Source organism: Microtus oregoni, unplaced genomic scaffold, assembly GCF_018167655.1.
Source record: "Microtus oregoni isolate MIOR12 unplaced genomic scaffold, Mior012 000002F_ref0000024, whole genome shotgun sequence".
Classification (NCBI taxonomy): domain Eukaryota; kingdom Metazoa; phylum Chordata; class Mammalia; order Rodentia; family Cricetidae; genus Microtus; species Microtus oregoni.
The window spans coordinates 70,345,436-70,365,347 of NW_024543061.1; the positions used below are offsets into that span (position 1 = coordinate 70,345,436).

General features: G+C 38.5%; 1 protein-coding gene across 2 annotated transcripts; it reads right to left on the reverse strand.

The window, feature by feature from the left end:
* Positions 1–3,460: 3,460 nt before the first annotated feature.
* Positions 3,461–11,791, reverse strand: Clec12b (C-type lectin domain family 12 member B). Of its 2 annotated transcripts, none has more exons than XM_041644735.1 (6): positions 11,701–11,791; positions 10,393–10,491; positions 8,141–8,356; positions 7,359–7,513; positions 6,981–7,096; positions 3,461–3,524 (listed from the first exon to the last, which is right to left on the reverse strand). In XM_041644735.1, exons 1-6 carry the CDS (start codon positions 11,789–11,791, stop codon positions 3,461–3,463), a joined length of 741 nt encoding a protein of 246 aa, XP_041500669.1. The 2 variants fall into 2 exon arrangements, with proteins under 2 accessions (XP_041500669.1, XP_041500661.1); XM_041644727.1 differs by having other exon boundaries at positions 3,461–3,611.
* Between the last annotated feature and the right edge of the window lie 8,121 nt (positions 11,792–19,912).

A 19,912-nucleotide genomic window follows, 5' to 3' on the forward strand; every position in this document is an offset into this window, starting at 1 on the left:
GATGGCAAAGACAAGACATAAGAATGCAGAAGTAATTTTTCTAAAAAAATTCCTCTCTCTCTTTCTCTCTCTCTCTCTCTCGTGCGTGTATACAGTTAATATACAACAAACTAGTATATACACTGTGAATTAAAGCATGCTCACCCATTTTTAGAAGAAAAAAAAAACTAAGCCAATATTGAATCAAACCTAAGAGGTGTAGGATTTCCCACATAAGTTTACTCATTGTGGTAATTTTTTCAGAAACACAGTTACTTAACTGGAAATAATGACCTTTTAATCAGTTCCTCTAGGGTTTGTTTATGTTTCTGCATAGTTTTCAATTTCAACTAATAAAGATTACAGAACATGAATTGGCAAGGACTCTGTCTTTGTCTACCTCATTTCTGGCCACCATCTTACACTGGACACAGGAAACAAAGACAACTTATGTGCAGAAGTCCCAGATCTAGAAATTGCCTGGGCTGATCTCCTGGTGTGACCACCACCTACTGCTGGCCCTCAGCCCCTGCTCTTTTATCCCCATGAGCTGATTCTTGGCTGCATGAAAAAAATGTCTCTCTCCACACAGATAAATATCCTGGAACAAACATTAGAGAATTAAAGATTGTTTTTTATTTCTAGAGTAAACTCACCATGACCTAAAGGTCATGGTTTATTGTCCTTACAGATTACAAAACCAAAAGCAGGAATTTGGAAATATTAACCGAAACAGAGTCATGGAGACTGCAGAATACTGGATTGTTCTCTATGGCTTGCTTAGCTTGCCTTTTAATAGAACCCAGGACCTCTGCCCAGGAGTGGCACTTCCCAGTGAGATGGGTCCTTCCACATCAAACATTACACAAGAAAATGTCTCATAGACTTCTTTACTGGCCAATCTTATGAAGGCATTTTCTCAACCGATGTTCCCTTACCAGGTGACCCATGGTAGTGTCAAACTGACAAAGCAAGCAAGCAAACCTAACAAGCACAATGTTGAGCATCTCCATGGAAAAAGAACATCAGTATTGAGAACTATGCAGAGCACTTTGGGGGATGGAATATAGGTTAGAAGGACTGGAACAATCTGTCACTCAAGGGCACACAGGGAGTGGTGCCAGAAATAACAGCTAGACTAATTAGTAGTCACTACACTTCTCCTTTTTATAACCTTATTGCTGCAAAGGATACTGGGGATTTCATGGTGACAGCAAGATGCAGTACAGATAGGCTGAGTGGTCTGACCTTACCAAAATCCAGAGCCTCAGTGAAGTTAGACAAAGTTTCTTTTCTTTTTTTTTTTAAATATTTTTATTTTTATTTTTTTAATTAATTTATTTATTTATTAAAGATTTCTGCCTCCTCCCCGCCACTGCCTCCCATTTTCCTCCCCCTCCCCCAATCAAGTCCCCCTCCCTCATCAGCTCGAAGAGCAATCAGGGTTCCCTGATGGCTGAGCTGTTAAAGGCTAGGCTCACAACCATAAATACAAAGTTTCTTTTCAAATGAATATAAGAGTACAAGTGACTGTGAGATAAGCATGAAGAGATGGAGATGCCAGGAGAAAATTATAACCTCTATGGGAACAAAATAACAAGTTAGGATGATTAGCTTATAAATAGCAGATTCTTTGGGTCGAGATGGAGGGAAAGAAGGAGAAATCAACTTTCCCATGGGAATAAAGAGAAACCCAAATGTGTGGGAGTCAGGGCAGAGTTTTGATGTTTCATGAGTAATTTTACTTTGGGTGAGTGACAGAAACCTGCTTATGAGAAATGGAAGAATAAAGCATATATATATATTTCACTTGTGATTCAGCTCTGAGTGAGAATTGGGATTTGCTCTGCACTTACTTGATGATGAAAGTAATAACCTGTGTTTTAAAATGTGTGCTTACATTCAGTTTGTGGGCTTATTAGATAGTTACAATATTTACACTGAACCTATTCCATTGTTCTAGAGTTTCCTTGGAAACAAATAATATGATAATGAGGTCATGATTTTAACATTTTAAAGATAATAAGATACTGCATAGTATTGTGAAGTTGTTGTTTCATTGAGCTATTACAATATTCAGAATACAACTATTTCCAGTAAATTTTAGACCAGTGCTCAAAATTGGTAGCACAAGTTAATTATTATTCTTTTTCAATGATAAATATGTATAATTAGTAAATAATTAATTGAAGAGAAAATTCAAAACCATATCCTTTGTGATATCCTGAAATCAGTAATTTTGCTCCATAAAGATTTCTGATGCCTAGATTTACAGTATTCATTTGTCTCCTACAGGAACACAAGCAAACTGTTTCAGAAAAGTTTTAAAGAATAATTTTTCTGGCAGCATGTCTTTGAATAATATTTCAGTATTTTTCTGCAGAACATAAAACAGTAACAGAGAGGTGTCCTAATGGTGATGAACACTTGCTTAGCAAATATGAGGATGGGAGTTCAGATCCCAGCACCACAGTAACAAACCAGGTGTGGTCACGCACACACCTGTAAGCCCAGCATCTAGTGAGCAGAAGTGGAAAGAAAACTGGAGATTGCTGGCTTCCAGCCTAGCTGAAAAGAAAATTCACAAACAAACTCCAGGTTCAGGGTGAGAACTTACATTAAAGATAATGTAGAAAGAGAATAGAGGAAAACACCTAATGCTCTCCGACGGTCTCCACACACATGCACAGGTACAGTTATCTACACATGTGCACACATCCACACATACATGCATGATATACATACATATACACAGAAAATAAAATGAAATATCATACTAATAATAAGAGAATAAACATCTTTATTATTCGGATAGAACCAAGATTACAAAATTGATAGTCTGAATATTATTAATTTAGATAAATGCTGAAAATATTAAGACACAATGTTCATCCTATTTCATCTAGTCTATACGTTATAAGAATTGGTAGTGTAGTTTTATAGGAAGACAAAACAGAGTTAATCTCTAAATGGAGACTGATTAGCTGTTTAGACAATCTCTAAAAGAGTAAAGTATTTCTAAGTCAACAATACAGCCCTGCTGTCCCAGGTTCTTTACTTTGGGCTTCCTCAAAACTCTACAGAATTGGGAAGTCTTTATAACAGGGGGGTCTTCTAGAAGCTGCTCCATTACAGGGGCCCATGTTGGTCTGGTAGTTAATATTTAAATAATACCAATAATACCAAGTCTGTGTGTGAACACATGTAAGAGTAAAGCAAGGAAGGGTGTTTATGGAGGGGCAGCCTGACGTGACATGTTACTGCCTGGGTACTTAGGATCACTGTAAGGCAGAAATAATGAAAACACCAGGTCAGACGGTCAGACAGTAAAGTGGAGAATGTTCTGTGAAGTAAGTTTGCCTGTGTGCTAGCTGAAGTAAATCACTTTTTACTCAGTTTTTGTCTCAAACACCAAAGCTTCCTCCTTTCTTGCTTGAGTTTGCAACAGGCCCTCACTTCTTGATACTCTTAGAAAAGTCAATCAATCCAAATCCTCAGTCTTCACCAGGGAAGCTGTCTTCTCACAAATCCAGTAAATTTCAGCACTACAGCGAGAAATGTAAACATTCCCTCTTTCAAAGTAAGCACAACCTCTGGATCCATTGAACCTGGAGTGCTCCTGATCACTAAATCTGGAAAGTAATTGATTCAAAATTAGTTTAAAAAATTATATATGAAATTTAATTAGAATTAAGTGTCATCCTTAGAGGAAAAATCCATACTAGTGTGAGACCCCAAAGCCCACAAAAAATCAGGTTCTGCAATGCCAGCATGTCTGAGTTCTTTATTGCCAGTTAATTGTGATCCCAGGAAAAATATTTCTTTAATAAGAATATATTTAATTCTGCAGGAAATGCTAGTGCAGTAGTGGCACAAAGTTGTGGGAGTAACCAACCACTATCTGATTGAACTTGAGGCCTGCTTTATGAGAGGGATCCCATTCCTGACACTGCTCACATTTTTTATTGCCCTGTTTGCTTTCTAAAGAGAGAGAGAAAGAAGGTGTGGAGTTGGATGAGTGGGGGGAGATAAGGAGGATCTGGGAGGAGATAAGGCTGAAGAGACCATGATCAGAATAGATTATATTAAAATTCAATAAAATAGAAAAATATTTAAGATATGGCTCAAATTATTATTCCTGCCAGTAATATGAATTCCACTAATGGAATTCACCCTGTGCAGATTACATTAGAAACAATAGTTTATTTTGACGTTTTAAAATTTAGTATGAAAACTAAAAAGATAAAGTAATACCATGTAAAAAATTTGTTATGTTTTCTATACAAAAATAACTATGCATGCTTTCTACACACTTGAGAAAACAAGACAGAATTTGAGAGAAAAAAAATTAATGACTTACTAATGGGATTTGGTGATTAGGAAATTGAGTCCAGCTTCTTGGCTCAAACCTAAATGTGTGTTACAATCACTGCTTTTTCCAAGTGATGCACCCTGGGATATCATGTTATTTTATTTCTCAGGGTTAAGCCTATTAAATATTACTATTTGAATATATCTAAGTCAGAGAGTCCTTATTCAGGATCCAAGGAAGAGGCTGCACAAGCCTGAAGTCTTCCTAGGCTGAGTATAGAGAGCTGGGTTATTTGACAGCTAACTGACTTATGATGGTCATCATCTGTGGTCTCTGTGTGCCAGACATAGATCATTTCCTCTATATGTTCACAGGAGTCCATAGATGAATGACTGCCTTCACATAGGAGAGGAGAAATGTATATTTTAACCTGGGAACTGCATTGCATTTACACGGTGCTGGGTCACAGTCCTGGATGATCTCTGTCTAACAGTCCTCCTCTCCTCTGTCAGCTATGAGCACTGCCCACCCCATTGCTCCATTTTGTAAAAGAGTAACTGTCCTTTTCGTCTGTGTTGTTTTGAGTGAGCCTTTGTCATTGTTACTAGTGTGACAATGAACTAACCAAACATGGCAAGCAATGGTGATAAGAGCCTGAGAGATAAATATTTGAACAGGAAAAGTCCTAGAAAAATCTTTGTGGAGTAGATCTTTAGGGAGAAAATAATAGACATATAACTATTTGTTATTCAAGGCATTTGGTGAGCCACAGCTGAAACCAAGCAGTTTTGAGCAAAACTGAAATGATTATAATTCAATTTACAAAATATACATGGAAGAGAAAAACAGAGCAAGTTGGGTGGCTTGAGTACTTGGAGGTGGGAGAGATACAAGTGATATCAGATCTCATTTAATGTAAAAATTACAGATTGTGAAAATATAAACACAGTTATTTTATTTAACTAAAGTTTTAATATAGGATGTTTGCCATTTTTGTCTTTGTTTTAAAGTCTTTCAAAAATTTTGAAGCCATGACATCCTTTAAACTTTTATTCTTTTATTTATTTATTTGAAAGATTAATTTGTTTTATTTATGTGTACATCTGTGTATCAATGCATGCATGAGTGTAGGTGCCCTCAGAGGATGTAAGAGCAGGCTAAATCTACAGAAGCTGGAGTTAGAGGTGGTTGTAAGTCACTTTGTGGGTGATGGGATCTGAACTCAGGTACTCTGTAAAAGTAGTACATGCTCCTAATCAGTGAGTGGTCTTCCCAGTCCTTGCTTTAAAAAACAAAAACAAAAAATGGTTTGTGAGATGGCTCAGTGGGAAAGACCACTTGCTACCAAGCCTAGTGATTTGAGTTCAATTCCCTGAACCCACAGACAGGAAGTAGAGAACTTAACCCTGCAGGTTGTCCTCTGACCTCCACATGTCTACTCTGGAACCACACAATGCTGACCGCTCAAAATAAATTAATATAAAATATTTTTAAATATTAAAGTAAAAACAAAGCAAAATTGTTCTTAAGAAAATAAGGCTTTACCCCATAGGACGATTTTGTAGAGGAAACAAACACTAGTTTTCTTCTCCCAACCCACAGCAATACCCACTCCTCCCATACACACGGGCTTCCTCTGTAAGCCCAGTATGACCTCAAGCAGCACCTGAGTTTCTAGCTCCCAGTGAATTTGAACCTCTTCCTTAGGAGTCTTTTGAAAAGTACAGAAGATCAGATGGGGCATGACTTTGAAATTTTTTTTCTGACTTCTATTTTGTTATAATTTTGAATAATTACAAAGCTTCAATTTCCCAAACTGTAGGGATTTGATGCGTACTTTTAACATTGTCACTGAGACTATGCAGCAGTAGATTTTGCCTAGAATGCTTGCATGTAACCTAATTGGTGGTCTGCACCCTAAAGCTAATCTGGAAACTAATCATGTAGTTTAGACTTACTTTCTGTGAGAAAACAATTACTTAATATGAGTACATTGTCAGTGTCTAAATATGTGTCCTCATGGCAAACACCACCCTTGAAGGTTGTAAAGGCTGAGTGAATATAAAATAGCTGAGTGAATGAGTATCTAAAATGTTCAGTCTTGATTTGATCACCTTTGAACTCGGCAATCTTGAGCATGTCACAGAATCTCATTATGATAATATTTTTATTATATAATGGGGATGTGAAAGTGCATCCTTCAAAGGTTTATATTTGCAAAGCACTTAGAACATATTATTATATGTACATGCTTAATAAGCAAAGCAACTAGACAGCACATTAAGTTTAGTGCATTGGTCTGAGTTTGACAAATAGATGGAATTGCTTACCACCCCTCAGTGTGTTCCCTATTGCAACTCTCTCTCTTTTAAACAGTGGGTTCAGTTCCCTGAACCCACAGACTGGAAGTAGAGAACTTATCCCTGCAGGTTGTCCTCTGACCTCCACATGTCTACCCTGGAACCATACAACCCTGACCTCTCCAAATAGATGAATACAAAAATAATTTTAAATATTAAAGTTAAAACCGAACAAAATTTGTTCTTAAGAAAATAAGACTTTATCCCATAGAACCATCTTGTAGATGAAACGAACACCAGTTCTTTTCTCCAAACAACAGCACAAACACACTGGCTTCCACCACCTGGCTGGAAGTACTATCTTCCCGCCCCAACAGTTAGAGACTTACAGGGTTGGAGAGGGAGATGAACCATCTTCCCATAGCCAGTGCCTGCCAGTTGAGTTCCAGGACAATCCCAGCCAGAAGAACGAGAGCGTGAGTGATGGCTGTGTCTGAAGAAAATCCTGGGGGAGGGAGAAAGCAGAACAACTAAGAGGCCATCTGCTAGCTTGAGGAGGTATGAAAAAAATTTGTTAAATTCCTTAATTGTCTGGGGAATAGTTCAGTGGTTAGATCACTTTCTTAGCATGTGCTGTGTCCTGGGATTCATGCCCAGTTCTTCTATTCATTTGTTAGCTCTTATTTAAAATCCATTAGTCTCTTATCATGAAACAGATTTCATTGTGTGGGTCATTTCTATACCCTGGGGAGGAGAGTCAGTCATACCCTTTCTTCGATGCTGTCAATCTTCACCAGAGTGGCATTCTTGTCTGAACAGTCCTTTCTGCTGTCACTCCAGGATTTCTCCTCATGATTTGTGAAATAGTAGCAACTGTTTCCATTCCATTGCCATGTCTTAGGACAAGGATTGCACTTATGGTCTGAAAAGGAAATTATATTCAAAAGTACACACTCTGTGGGCTGACTGCAGAAGCCTTCAGAAACTAAGTCATGCACACAGACAACAGATCTGAGTGGCAGCAGAGTAACCTTGGCTGGGAGTTGGACAATAAAGATTCTCTTTGCAGGTCCAGGCTTTTAATATTCTTATGACAACCAAAGCATCTAAAAGTGATCGATAAAGTGAGGGAGAGAGGTTTAAGTATCCAAGCTGATAACGTTTGGGAATGACTATAAAATTCTTTTTCCTTTTTCTTTTCTTTTTTTTTGGGGGGGGGTGAGACAGGGTTTCTCCGTAGCTTTTGGTTCCTGTCCTGGAAATAGTTCTTGTAGACCAGGCTGGCCTCGAACTCACAGAGATCCACCTGCCTCTGCCTCCCAAGTGCTGGGACTAAAGGTGTGTGCCACCACTGCCCAGCAGGGAATGACTATAAAATTCTCCTGTGTTTTCCAAAATATTAAAGAAATCTGTATTTCCTTGTCTTTTATAAATTTAGAATGGCATGGTCAAGGGATTGTTAAAGGACTCAAATTCTATGAGGCACATGGGTACTTTGATCAAAGTGACAGACTTGATCTGGTCATTTTACAGATGTAAGTCAAATTACCAGAAGTGTGGATGAGGAATTCCTTGCAGAGCTTGGTAGCCATCTGTCCCTGCCTCTCTAGGAGGGCAGAGATCTGGGACTGGAGAGATTCCTCTGTGGGATCCTTCGTAGAGATGTTCAGTGGCTCAGACAGATTGTTCTGCTGTGGGTGGATGATTTTCTGAAGTTGACTTAACTTCTCTGAACCTGAGTTAATATCATTAGACATCTGCAAAACTGCAGGACATAATGAGACAAGTGCATGTTTCCTGACAGGCTCACAAGGCCACCAGGCTAATGTAAGAGAGTGATCCCCAGGCCACTGGGGATTCTTTCTCTCCTTCTTCCCCCTTCCTCTTCTCTCCACCTCCCTCCCTCCCTTCCTCCCTCCCTCCCTCCCTCCCTCCCTCCTTCCCTTCTTCTCTCTCTCTCTCTCTCTCTCTCTCCCTCTTTTTTCCTCCCTCTTGCCTTTTCCCCTCTCTTCCTTTTATCTTTTCTCTCCCTTTCTCCTCCCCCTTCCTTGTAGAGGGCACTAGATCCTCCTGCTCAACCTCTACCACCCTTCCTCATGCCCCACCTTCCCTTTCTTTCATCCTTGGCAGGGTTTTGCTAATAATTCCAGATTGGTTTTGGACCATTCTAACTATTTCTAGTTCTGGATCCATGTATTTATTTAAAAACATCTTTATTTTTATTAAGCTCTTTCAGAGTCAGCAGCACACTGTAACAACCACTTCAGCAAAATCATCGATGTTTGCAAAAATAACTTAGACTTCATTTCATCATGAGTCAACATTATTTCACTTGAGTTTGTTTTTGGGTGTGCATCTTTTAAAGATAAACAGTATATTCTCCTAACAGCATTTACTGAGCATCTGTTACCTCAACAGGAGCACCCAATTTCTTTTCCAAAGAACAAGATAAATAATTAGGCTGTGTTTACATGCCCAAATCATAACCATCACTGAAATCTTTCATATAAGGAAATAAATGGATACAGCATGTGAGACATTAGTGTCTGATTATTAATCTTTAAATTCAATGTGACAGAGTATAAAATTACCTAGGAGAGAAATTTTGGGAGGTGTCTGTACAGGCATTTCCAAAGAGGTTTCACTAAAACATGAACTCCCTGCACTCCCCAGAGTGTGGGCAGCACCATCCCCTGGATTGAGGACCTAGACTGCATATAAAGGAGGAAGCAAGCTGAACATGGCATTCATTTCCCTCTGCTCTCTGACTTTTGATGTAATGTGATCCGTTACTGTATGACTTTCCACCCTGAGGGATTGTATTCCATCGTAATTAAACCACAAACCAAAATAAGCCCTTCCTTCTTTAAGCTGCTTTTACTGTCACATCAACAAGAGACAGTAACTCATACAGCATCTTGCAATAGAGTTTTGACTACAAGTCACCTTAGAGTGGGTGCTGACCACATCAGTACCCTTTATTCCACACACTCAGCATTTTATAACCTGCATCTTCTCAGGATGGCTTTCCATTTACCATAAGGCACAGTGCCCTACTCAGTCCACCTGCAACTGCACATGAGTCAAGAGACTCTTCTCTTAGGGTCTGCTAGGGAGTGGTTTCCACTGTAAGATACATGCACGGTTCAATTCTGCCTGCTAGGTATGATGTAATTCCCACCCCTTATCTTCCTTTTCTGTATGTTTTTCCTCATTCAGTCAAGTCAGATTGTTGCTGCCACTTTAATTCTTTCTTATCCCATAAAGGTGATGGGTGGGCAGACTTAGCTAGCCATCTGCTAAATTTCAAGATAAACAAAGTGTATGTCCTTCTGCAAGTACATCTCCAGGTTGCTTTTCTATTTTTAATGGAGAATATAAAATGGGTATGTCTGTTAAGAAAAGAGCTTATCAGTTTTAACCAATAACTAAGAAAAGATGAGTCTGCACACAGTATGATCTAGTTCATCAAAAGACAAAAATAACTGGGGGGGGGGGTAGAATTCCTAGAGCAAACAAATAGGACCCTTGCCAGTGTTTCTGAAGGTATGGTGGAGAATGAAATGGATCTGCGGTAGCAGAAGTGTCTGGAAGAGTCTGTGTTTATATGACCAAGTCATAACTATCAGTGAAATCGTTCACATAGAAAATAAGTGAAAAGAGCTAGGGAGATATTAGTATCTGTGATGATTAATCTTTTTTAATCAATCTAGCATACTAGTAGCTATGTCCTTCATGAATTTGCATACTGTGCCAGGTTTTTCTAATTGTTTTTCTTTTGTTTAATACAAATTTACTTACACATAATCCCCAAGATCACCAGTCCCGTCACCAGCAACAGGCAGAGGGTCATCAGGCTCAAGGCAGCTCCTCGCCAAATGGAGAACTGAGCTGGGTGTCCTAGAAGCCAGTGGGGGATGAGTAAGTAGAACCATAGCACGCTGTTACATTTGGGGTTGCTTTTCCCACCCAGGAAGTTTCTCGATATTAAAACCAGCAGGCAACTCTTGGACCATGTTTGTCATGAAAATATCTGTCACCTTCCTCTTCTTGATTCACACAATATTTTTGCTAGGTGAGTATGCTAGCACATATAGGATAGTCACCTGACCTCTTTCCTCAAAGGTTAAAATGAGAATTACAAGACAGAACAAGATTAATATGCATAATCATCTCTCCTTTGGAAAACACCACAAACTCTATGCTAGGTACTGTATATCTTCTCCCTAACACACACACACACACACACACACACACACACACATTGTAAAAAAGAAATACAAGAAGCAGAAAAAAGCAATTCATATGAATCAGGATAACAACTAGGACTGTACCGCAACCTTTGGAAGTGACAATAGTTTTATAAATTTAATGATGTCTCTGATCCAGAGACTTGGCATTTCTGCCAACTGGGCATAAGGGAATGAGCTGCCATGGAAGACTCTCTCCACCACACAATTGTATAAACTCAGACAAACTACCTAGTTTCTTTGAAATTCAGCGTTTCCATCTACATAACTGCAGAAATTGCAATTTATTTACTTTATTTTGCAACTACACTTCAACAATGATATGTATAGATCGAATTTATTATTGATAAATGCTCTGAGTTGTACTTAAGGTTCCGATGACATTAAATTAAAAGCAGCATAAAAGAAAAAGGTCGATCTTGTTCACTTGTGATTTATCTATACTTGACTCCTTCCTTAAATTATTGCACACACTAGCAAAGCTTTCTCTACTTACTTTAGAATCCTTTTTGGTTTATATAAGAACATCTCTCTGTCATTGCTAACAAGGCATTAGAGTCAAGGATGGTTATAAATAGAAATCTCTCACTGCGAGACTCAATCTCTGACATAACCGCTATTTTTTTTTCTACAGTGAAGATCTTCATGACAGTAATTCCATATGGCTCACACTGGTCTTGAAAGCCCTTCATATTCTCTTAAGGACACTTGTTCTGCTGACCTATCCAAGGACTGTTTGCCTCTATTGGGGGGATTATATTGCATGCTCTCCCCTCCATTTTAGTGTCAAAACCCACATCTCGAAACTCTTAACAGCTGCCATTTCCAAGGTTATAACATGCCTTCTCTGAGCTCTTACCTTCTCTTCTTAGGTTATTCCCATCCTGATGACTGCCCACTTTCACAGAGTCCTGAAGCATAAGCGTTGCATAGGTCACTTCATCAGACATCATAGGTGAGAATGAGTCTACAAATTAATGTTGCAATATCTTCAGGCCCAGTACAGGCAGTGCCTTTTCAAGGCCAGATGGCTTTTACACAGACAAGTAACTGACAAGAGACAGTCCCTATCGCTCCTTTGTAAGAACAGAATGAAAGTGAATTTCTCTGTAGTGTACGAGAAATCAGAAACTGTCCTTAAAAATTAGAATGTTGCCAGTTTTCAACTGTAGTGCATTGTTCCTTGTTGTGAAGCCAAGAGGATGTCTTTGTAGGCAAGCAGGGGTTAAGGCTTCATGGTGGAATTCCCATGGTCCTTAGGGAACTCGGAATGTTTGAATAATCAGTAAACAATCCAGTTTTATTCTATGCATGTATGTCAGGTGAGTTAATTCTATAGTGGATCTAGTTTGTCCTCAGTTTTATCAGATTCCAAGGAGAGTGATCATAAGAAGAGCAGTGTCATATATGCCTGGATAGTGCAATGAGAAAAGTGTTAGAATTGTTTATTTTATTTTTTTATTCATACAGGGTTTTTTTTTATCATTTTGTGTCTGATTTACTTCACTTAGCATGATATCTTCTGGGTTCATACATATCAAAATGGCAGTTTTCTTCTATTTCTTATAGCAAAATCACACACGCATGCACACATTCACACACACACGCATGCACGCATACACACATACCCACCCAGCCACAGATGACATAAATAAGAATCCTGCACGTTGTAATGCTGTAAAGGGATAAAATCACACACACACACACACACACACACACACACACACACACACACACGTTAGCCCAGGCTGTCCTTGCACTTACTGTGGAGAGTAGGCTGTCCTTGAACTTGTAATCATTCTGCCTTAGCCTCTGTAGTGCGAGGACTACAGGCTTGTACCATTGTGCTCAATCTCCATATGTATTCTTACCGCCCTTGTCAAATGTAGTTGACCATAAATATAGGAGCTGTCAATTTGGTTTAACAGAGAGACACATTGGGCCATGGGTTCATTTTTTATGCTAGTGCCCATTCTGCTTCCATACTATAATTTACTTTGCAATATAATTTGAAATCAGAGACTATGAGGCCTCTTGTTTTGACTTGATTCTGGTTTTGATATTCGCTTCTTTCTTTTCTCACTATTGAGTGTCCCTTGAGAGTCCATATGAGCTTCAGGGTCAGTTTTTCTGTTCATGAAAAAGTCTTTTTTTTTCCTTTCTTTCTTTTGAAATAAGGTCTCACTTTGCAGATAAGGCTGGCCTAAAACTCACAGTAATGCCCCTGCCTGTGCCTTCCAAGTGCTGCGATGAAAGCTTGCACTCCATACCCAGCTTCATGGTGATTTTTGTTTTTTGTTTTTTTTTAATTATTTTATTTTTTTTAATTTATTTTTTTATTAAAAATTTCTGCCTCCTCCCCACCTCCTATTTCTTTCCCCTCACCCCCTCCCCCTCCCTCTCCAGTCCAAAGAGCAGTCAGGGTTCCCTGCCCTGTGGGAAGCCCAAGGTCCTCCCCCCTCCATCCAGGTCTAGGAAGGTGAGCATCCAAACAGGCTAGGCTCCCACAAAGCCAGTACATGCAGTAGGATCAAAACCCAGTGCCATTGTCCTTGGCTTCTCAGCAGGCCTCATTGTCCACTATTTTAAACAATTCTAACACAGAAACAGCAAACAGAATGGTAGCTCCAGGGACCAGGAAGGATGGGACTGGGCAAGAATGAGATATTATATAGTAAAAGGTTCAAGCTTCTACGTATTAGGTGTACATGTCCTTAACGGTATAATGAACAGCATGCTGTCTATAATTGATAATATTTATTGCGTGACTGAAATTGGCTCAGAGTAGACCTTCAGTATCCTCACCATCCATGGGTGGAAGTATTAACTGTGTAAGGTAACTGAAGGATGTCTTAATTAGCTTGATTGTGATAGGTAATATTCATTCTCTCCCTCTTCCTCCCCACTCTCTTTCAATTAAGTCATCATATTGTACACCATAAAACTATGGGATGCTTGTCAATTATACCCCTCTAAAGCTAGAGAGAAACAGCAATCTTCCCAGGTAGTTCCTCAGAAGGCACAAATTTGCACTGGGATTGGCAGTGTGCAAAAGCCATCTCCCCACTCCTTTGTGGTGCTGCATTTTTAACAAAGCTTCTAGAGACTTCAAACCCCTTGGGAAACGGACAGGAATATTTCCATAGTAATAAAGAGCAACTCACCTATCTTCCACTTTCAAATTTCTATTTATTCATTACAACAAAGTCCTGCTCATACTCTCCAGCTGTTAACATTGCCACAAAAACTTTGGATGACTAGCAAATCTTATATATGTTGGATGCTTTTCCGAAATGCCTGTTTATGTTGTAATTTATTTTCTTAATAAAGATCTTTCCCCTTTGGTGATATCACTTACAAAAAAAAGTGTTTGTGTGTGTTTGTGTGTGTATCTGTGTGTGCATCTGTAAATGTGTGTGTGTGTGTGTGTGTATGCAATGGAGAAAGACACAGAGATGGAGAAAGACTGAGAATTAACAATGGGAATTTGTTGAGCCATGAGGGAGAAGTCATAGGGTGCTTAAATTGGCTATAGAAAAGAGTCCCTTTCCTGTCTATGTGGTTGAGTAAAAACCCAGCACAAACCTTTCAAACAAGGCCTTGCTGTATTGTAATGTAAATGGAGTCTGGTATTTATTTATATATTTTTGCTTTCCAGCAGCCCAGACCCAAATAATCATACAGAAACTATATTAATTACAGTACTGTTTGGCCAATGGCTTAGGCGTATTTCAAGTTAGCTCTTACATCTTAAATTAACCCATTTCTATTATTCTGTGTATGGCCATGAGGCTGTGACCTATCAGTAATGTTCTGGCATCTCTCTCTTTTAGCAACTATATAGCGTCGTCTGCCTGACTCCACCTTCTTTCTCCATGCATTCAGTTTAGTTTTCTTGTCTGCCTATATTCTGCCTTGCCATAAGCCAAAGCAGTTTCTTTATTAACCAATGGTCATAAAGCATATTTATAGCATACAGAGGGGAATCCTACACCAAAGTGATAAAAAAGCAGGCAGAAGGAGACAAATGAACACTTACACTTCTAATTCTTTAGGTCTTTTGAGCCTTGAAGACAGCTAACAGTCATATCCCCCCAGGAGAGTTTAAATTCTTCCAGAAAACATGTCTTTTCAGCATAAAAAAACAGAGGGGCTTTATAGCTGTGGACATAAACAGTACAGTTATTATCAAGTATCTATGTGGTCACTGGTTTCAAGGATGTCTAGATGGTCACAGAACCTGAAGTCTCTTTAAGCTACCATTCATTTATATTTCTTTTAAAAAGTTTGACAATATAACTTGTCTCTACTTTCCCTATCTCGATTTTCTTACCAACAAATTTGGAGTAAGGCCACTGAAAAATGACTCACATTGCAACACTAAATATCTTAAAATGGGTCATGGAAAATAGTCAGCAATAGCAGAGGACTGTGGTGGTTTGAAAAAGTGACAATGATAGGTTCATAGGGAGTAGCACTCTTAGGAGGTGTGGCCTTGTCAATAGTAGGCATGGCTTTGTTGGAGGAAGTCTGCCACTCGGGGGTAGATTTTGAGGTCTTAGAAACTCAAGATAGTTCACTTCATGCTGCCAGAGTATCAGAATGTGGCGATCTCAGCTGTCTTTCCCACACTGTGTCTGCGAGTGTGTTGCCATGCTTCCCACCATGATCATAATGGACTAAACCCCCGAAACCATAAGCCAGTCCTAGGTAATTGTTTTGCTTTACAAAAGCTGCTTGATTCATGGTGTCTTTTCATAGCAATAAAACCTGAATATGGCAATTTATGAGGAAAATGAAGAAAATTGTGCTAGATTACCTGAATGTACATAATGAAAAAAAAACCCTTAAATATCATAGCAATAGGCAGTAAAACTAAGACACATCCTTGATTGGCGTTGAAGTGTTATGTGCCAGCCTTCAGCTCTTGGCTCTCTTTGTCTGTTAAACTCATCCTTAGATGAAACCCTCCAGGCCAGTGACAAGGGATGAGACATCTAGCTATTGACCCTGTTCTGCTACCTATCTCCAAGTTGTTTAGATATATTATATGACTTCAGATTTAATGTATCAAGAAACAAATGAGTTTCTTCATCTCAGTAACCAAGAACTTTATGCTCACAGGTCCTCAGCCAAAATGTCCACGGTCATTTGTCTGGTTAAACTAAGTGTGTTCCAAAATGAAACAAAGAAACATGAAATTAAGGAGGATTTGAATGTTTACGGGATGAGAAGGAAATAATCTATTATAGGACTTTGGGTAATTTGAATGTATTATATACATGTATTAAATTTTTAAATAAAAAATTTAATCAGAAAAATCTGCCACAGGGCTAGAAATATGGCCCAGTGATTAAGGGCACTTGCTGGTTGTTCAGAGAACTTGCGGTTGTTCTCAAAAGTCACGTGTGGCTCACCACTACCTGTTCCTCTAGTTCCAGGAGATCTGACATCCTCTTATAGACTCCACAGGTACCTGCACACATATGTACACACGCAAGAACATACACAAACACACATTAAACTCTGCCAAAAATCCCCAAGCAACTTGGAATCACTTTCAACGTGCCTTGTTTCTTTTATATAAATTCAATGCATAACATATGTAACTAATAAAACTCAGCTATAAATATAGAAGTCTATTTGTATTAAAATAAATACTTAGTTTGTGTTCTAAGAAGTAATACCCTCTCTGAGTTCTTCAGCAATCACTCCACTCACATATTGAGAATACAGCAGAGAACACTGCTGGGGAACAGACTAGAGTAGCTAGTACCCAGACAGTGTCCACAATAATTCAGAATTATATAAGGAAAATTAAAGATCAAAGCCAGAGGTACCAAAGACCCAAAGTAAATAGGGACAAGAACATAAATTCAGAAAGAAGTAAAAATGGCCACTAGGAGGAGACAGAGGATACATAGAGGATGGCATTTAGTTAGAAACCTGATTGGAAACTATCTTATTTTAAATAAAGGATTATCAATGATTCACTACCAAGTTTATCTAATTTTCTTACTAGTAAAATTTACATACATATAATACCTACAGCAAGGATAATTGATAAGAATCTAGAGAAGCAGCCATCCCTTCCCTCTTCCCCACAGCTGAGGTAAATTTGATGTAATGTAGATAATTCTTAAAATGGAAGAAGCCCATACAGTTTCTGAAATGCTGTGAAACTTGAATAAACTAATCCAAAGAGTTCAACCAGCTGCATTCTATTATAGTGATTTCTCTTCCTTCAGAGCACTGTGTGTGCAGTTCTGCATATGGTACATTGATGTGTTTATGTAAGTATGTGTGCATATATGTTCACATACATGTGCATACAAGTGAAAGCCAGAGGTTAAAATCTAGTGTCTACCTCAACAGCTCCCTACCTTATTTTTTGAGATAAGATCTCTATGAGTTATGCAGGTCACTGATTGGTCAGGCTAACTGGCCCATAAGCTCTAAGGATATGCCTATCTCAAGTCTGGCCTCTTTGCCAGTTATCCAATGCCCACCATAGCTTCTGGTTTTTTCAGTAGATTTTGTTAATCAAACTTAGGTCCTCATGCTTGGGCAGCAGGTACTTTACCCACTGAGCCACCTCCCACCCAGCCTCCTTCGCAGCATGATGGTGAGACATTATCTTGCTCTCTGATTTCTCTGCTTGCTTATTTGTGTGCTCACCACTCTCCACACACAACTTGTGTGTTCCATTGACTATTTGATCGCAGAAAACAGAACAGTTGCAAGGACATTCATAGTGATGAATAAATACATGCTTGGATAGTGAGTGGATTATCACTGCCATGTAGGTTTCATTGTGACCTAACACTTTATATCTCAATGCAGTCTGGCACAAAGCCCCACTTAAAACCTGCTTGACCATGGACTTTTTCTCAATTACACCATACTTACTCAACTGTCCATATCCTTATCCAGATGTCTTCCTTGCCTGATGATCACTCTCTAGTCTTTTCCGTTCTTTGTGATTTTTGCCTTTCTTTGGAATTTTTATTTACACCATTTGCCTGACAATTAGCATTGTACTTAGACAGGATTTTTAGGCTTATTCCTGGTAACCATAGAAGATGGTTATAGCCTACTGTGTTGTCTTCATTCTCTCTGTTATGTAACCAGGTGCTCTGCCTCAGTTGCCTGATAATTAGCATAAATTCAGCAACTTTCTAATAAAACTCATTGAAATCCACATGTTTAAGGTTCCTGAAAATTAAGGAATAAATGTTATTTATACTTTGTTTCCCACAACAGGAAATCCTGTCATTTTCCAAAGATTATCAACATTTCATATGTGTACACAAAGTTAAGGAACCAAAGGCTAGCCAGTAGTTTTAATGTGGGAGACTGAGGGGGAAGGGTAGGGATTGGAGATGGGGGTGGTGGCTGATGGGAATGCACTGGTGAAAGGCCTTTACCTTTGCAGTGAAAGTACCCGATAATCAGCTACAAAATACTGTTTTCATTGGTAGTAATATCTACAGTGGTCAATGCCTCATAATTTGTTGTCTTTCTCTTTTTCACAGCACCATACTGCTACTGTATCTTGGTCACTCTTATCCTCAAGGTTGCTCCCTCTGTCTTCCTTTCTGATTCACACCTTGTCACTCAGATTCTGCGATCTATTACCTTTTCTCCTTCTATAAACATGGGTGATACATCTGGACAACACTGAAACTTGAAAAACATCTTAATGAGCTAAAACCAATATGAACCCTAAGGAGATGCTGTCACTTTTTAAGTAAAATCATAGAAAATTCCCAATTCTTTTTTCTTAAAAAAAGTTCATGTGTATAAACATGAATACGTGACCTGGAAGTGTTCTCAGTGGCTAGAGTGCCAGTCTGCTACTTACATGGCTCTCTGATTGGATACCCTTCCTGCACAGAGAGAGAGAGAGAGAGAGAGAGAGAGAGAGCAGAAGAAATTAAATGAAAAAAATATAACTATGTGTGAATAATGGACAAGAGTGTGAACTGCTGTGTAGTGGGTTTGAAGAAGACATTATCAATGTCAACAAAAGGTTGTCAAATTGCAAGACTATGTGCCCGAGGGCCAGCATCACATTGTCTGCCATGAATTGCTAAGCACTCATTTCTTGTAGATAATCAGTATGGTTTAGATATATGAGTAAAATAAATAAACACAGTTCACAATACAGTGCTTCTTAGATTCTGAAAATGGGTGAATTTTTATTACAAAGTAGAATTTCATCATTGAATGTTGAAGAAATGGTTTTGTTTTCTGTTGTTTTATTTTTGTTACTGTTTTTTTTTCCAGGTTTTCAACGGGAAACTGCTTTTTTTTATTGATTTTTATTGAGCTCTACATTTTTCTCTGCTCCCCTTCCTATCTCTCTCCTCCCCTTCAACCCTCCCCCAAGGTCCTCATGCTCCCAATTTACTCAGGAGATCTTGTTTTTTTCTACTTCCCTTGTAGATTAGATCTATGTATGTCTCTCTTAGTGTCCTCATTGTTGTCTAAGTTCTCTGGGATTGTGATTTGTGGGCTGGTTTTTTTTTTTGCTTTATGTTTAAAAACCACTTATGAGTGAGTACATGTGATAATTGTCTTTCTGTGTCTGGGTTACCTCACTCAAAATGATGTTTTCTACCTCCATCCGTTTTTCCTCCAAAATTCAAGATGTCATTATTTTTTTTCTGCTGTGTAGTAATTCATTGTATAAATGTACCACATTTCCTTATCCATTCTTTGGTCGAGGAACATTTAGGTTGTTTCCAGGTTCTGGTTATGACAAACAATGCTGCTATGAACATAGTTGAACACATGTCCTTGCGGCACGATTGTGTTACTGTTTTGTGAATGAAGAAAAGAGGAGGTAAGTGGAAATAAGAAATATCAACAGAGTGGTTGATACTGTAGTGTGATTAAGAAATATCTATTCAAACTCTGAATTTTGTAAAAGAAAAGAAGAAAAAATTGGCTTATCTCTTTTTCTCTGCACTTCTTTCATTTTTTTCCTTATAAATCTTAGCTTATGTTCATATAAGAGAGTAAAATTAAGTCTAACTGTCTTTGGAGACTTTTTTGATCCTGTAGTT

Excerpts from the sequence above, each read along its gene's own strand:
- Clec12b (XM_041644727.1), bottom strand. The coding sequence starts at position 11,791 with ATGTCTGATGAAGTGACCTATGCAACGCTTATGCTTCAGGACTCTGTG. Across the intron at positions 8,357-10,392 it reads GGTGATCTTGGGGATTATGT|TTTTGCAGATGTCTAATGAT; the intron begins GTAAGTAAATTT and ends TATGTCCTGCAG. Across the intron at positions 7,097-7,358 it reads TTGACAGCATCGAAGAAAGG|GATTTTCTTCAGACACAGCC; the intron begins GTATGACTGACT and ends TCCCTCCCCCAG.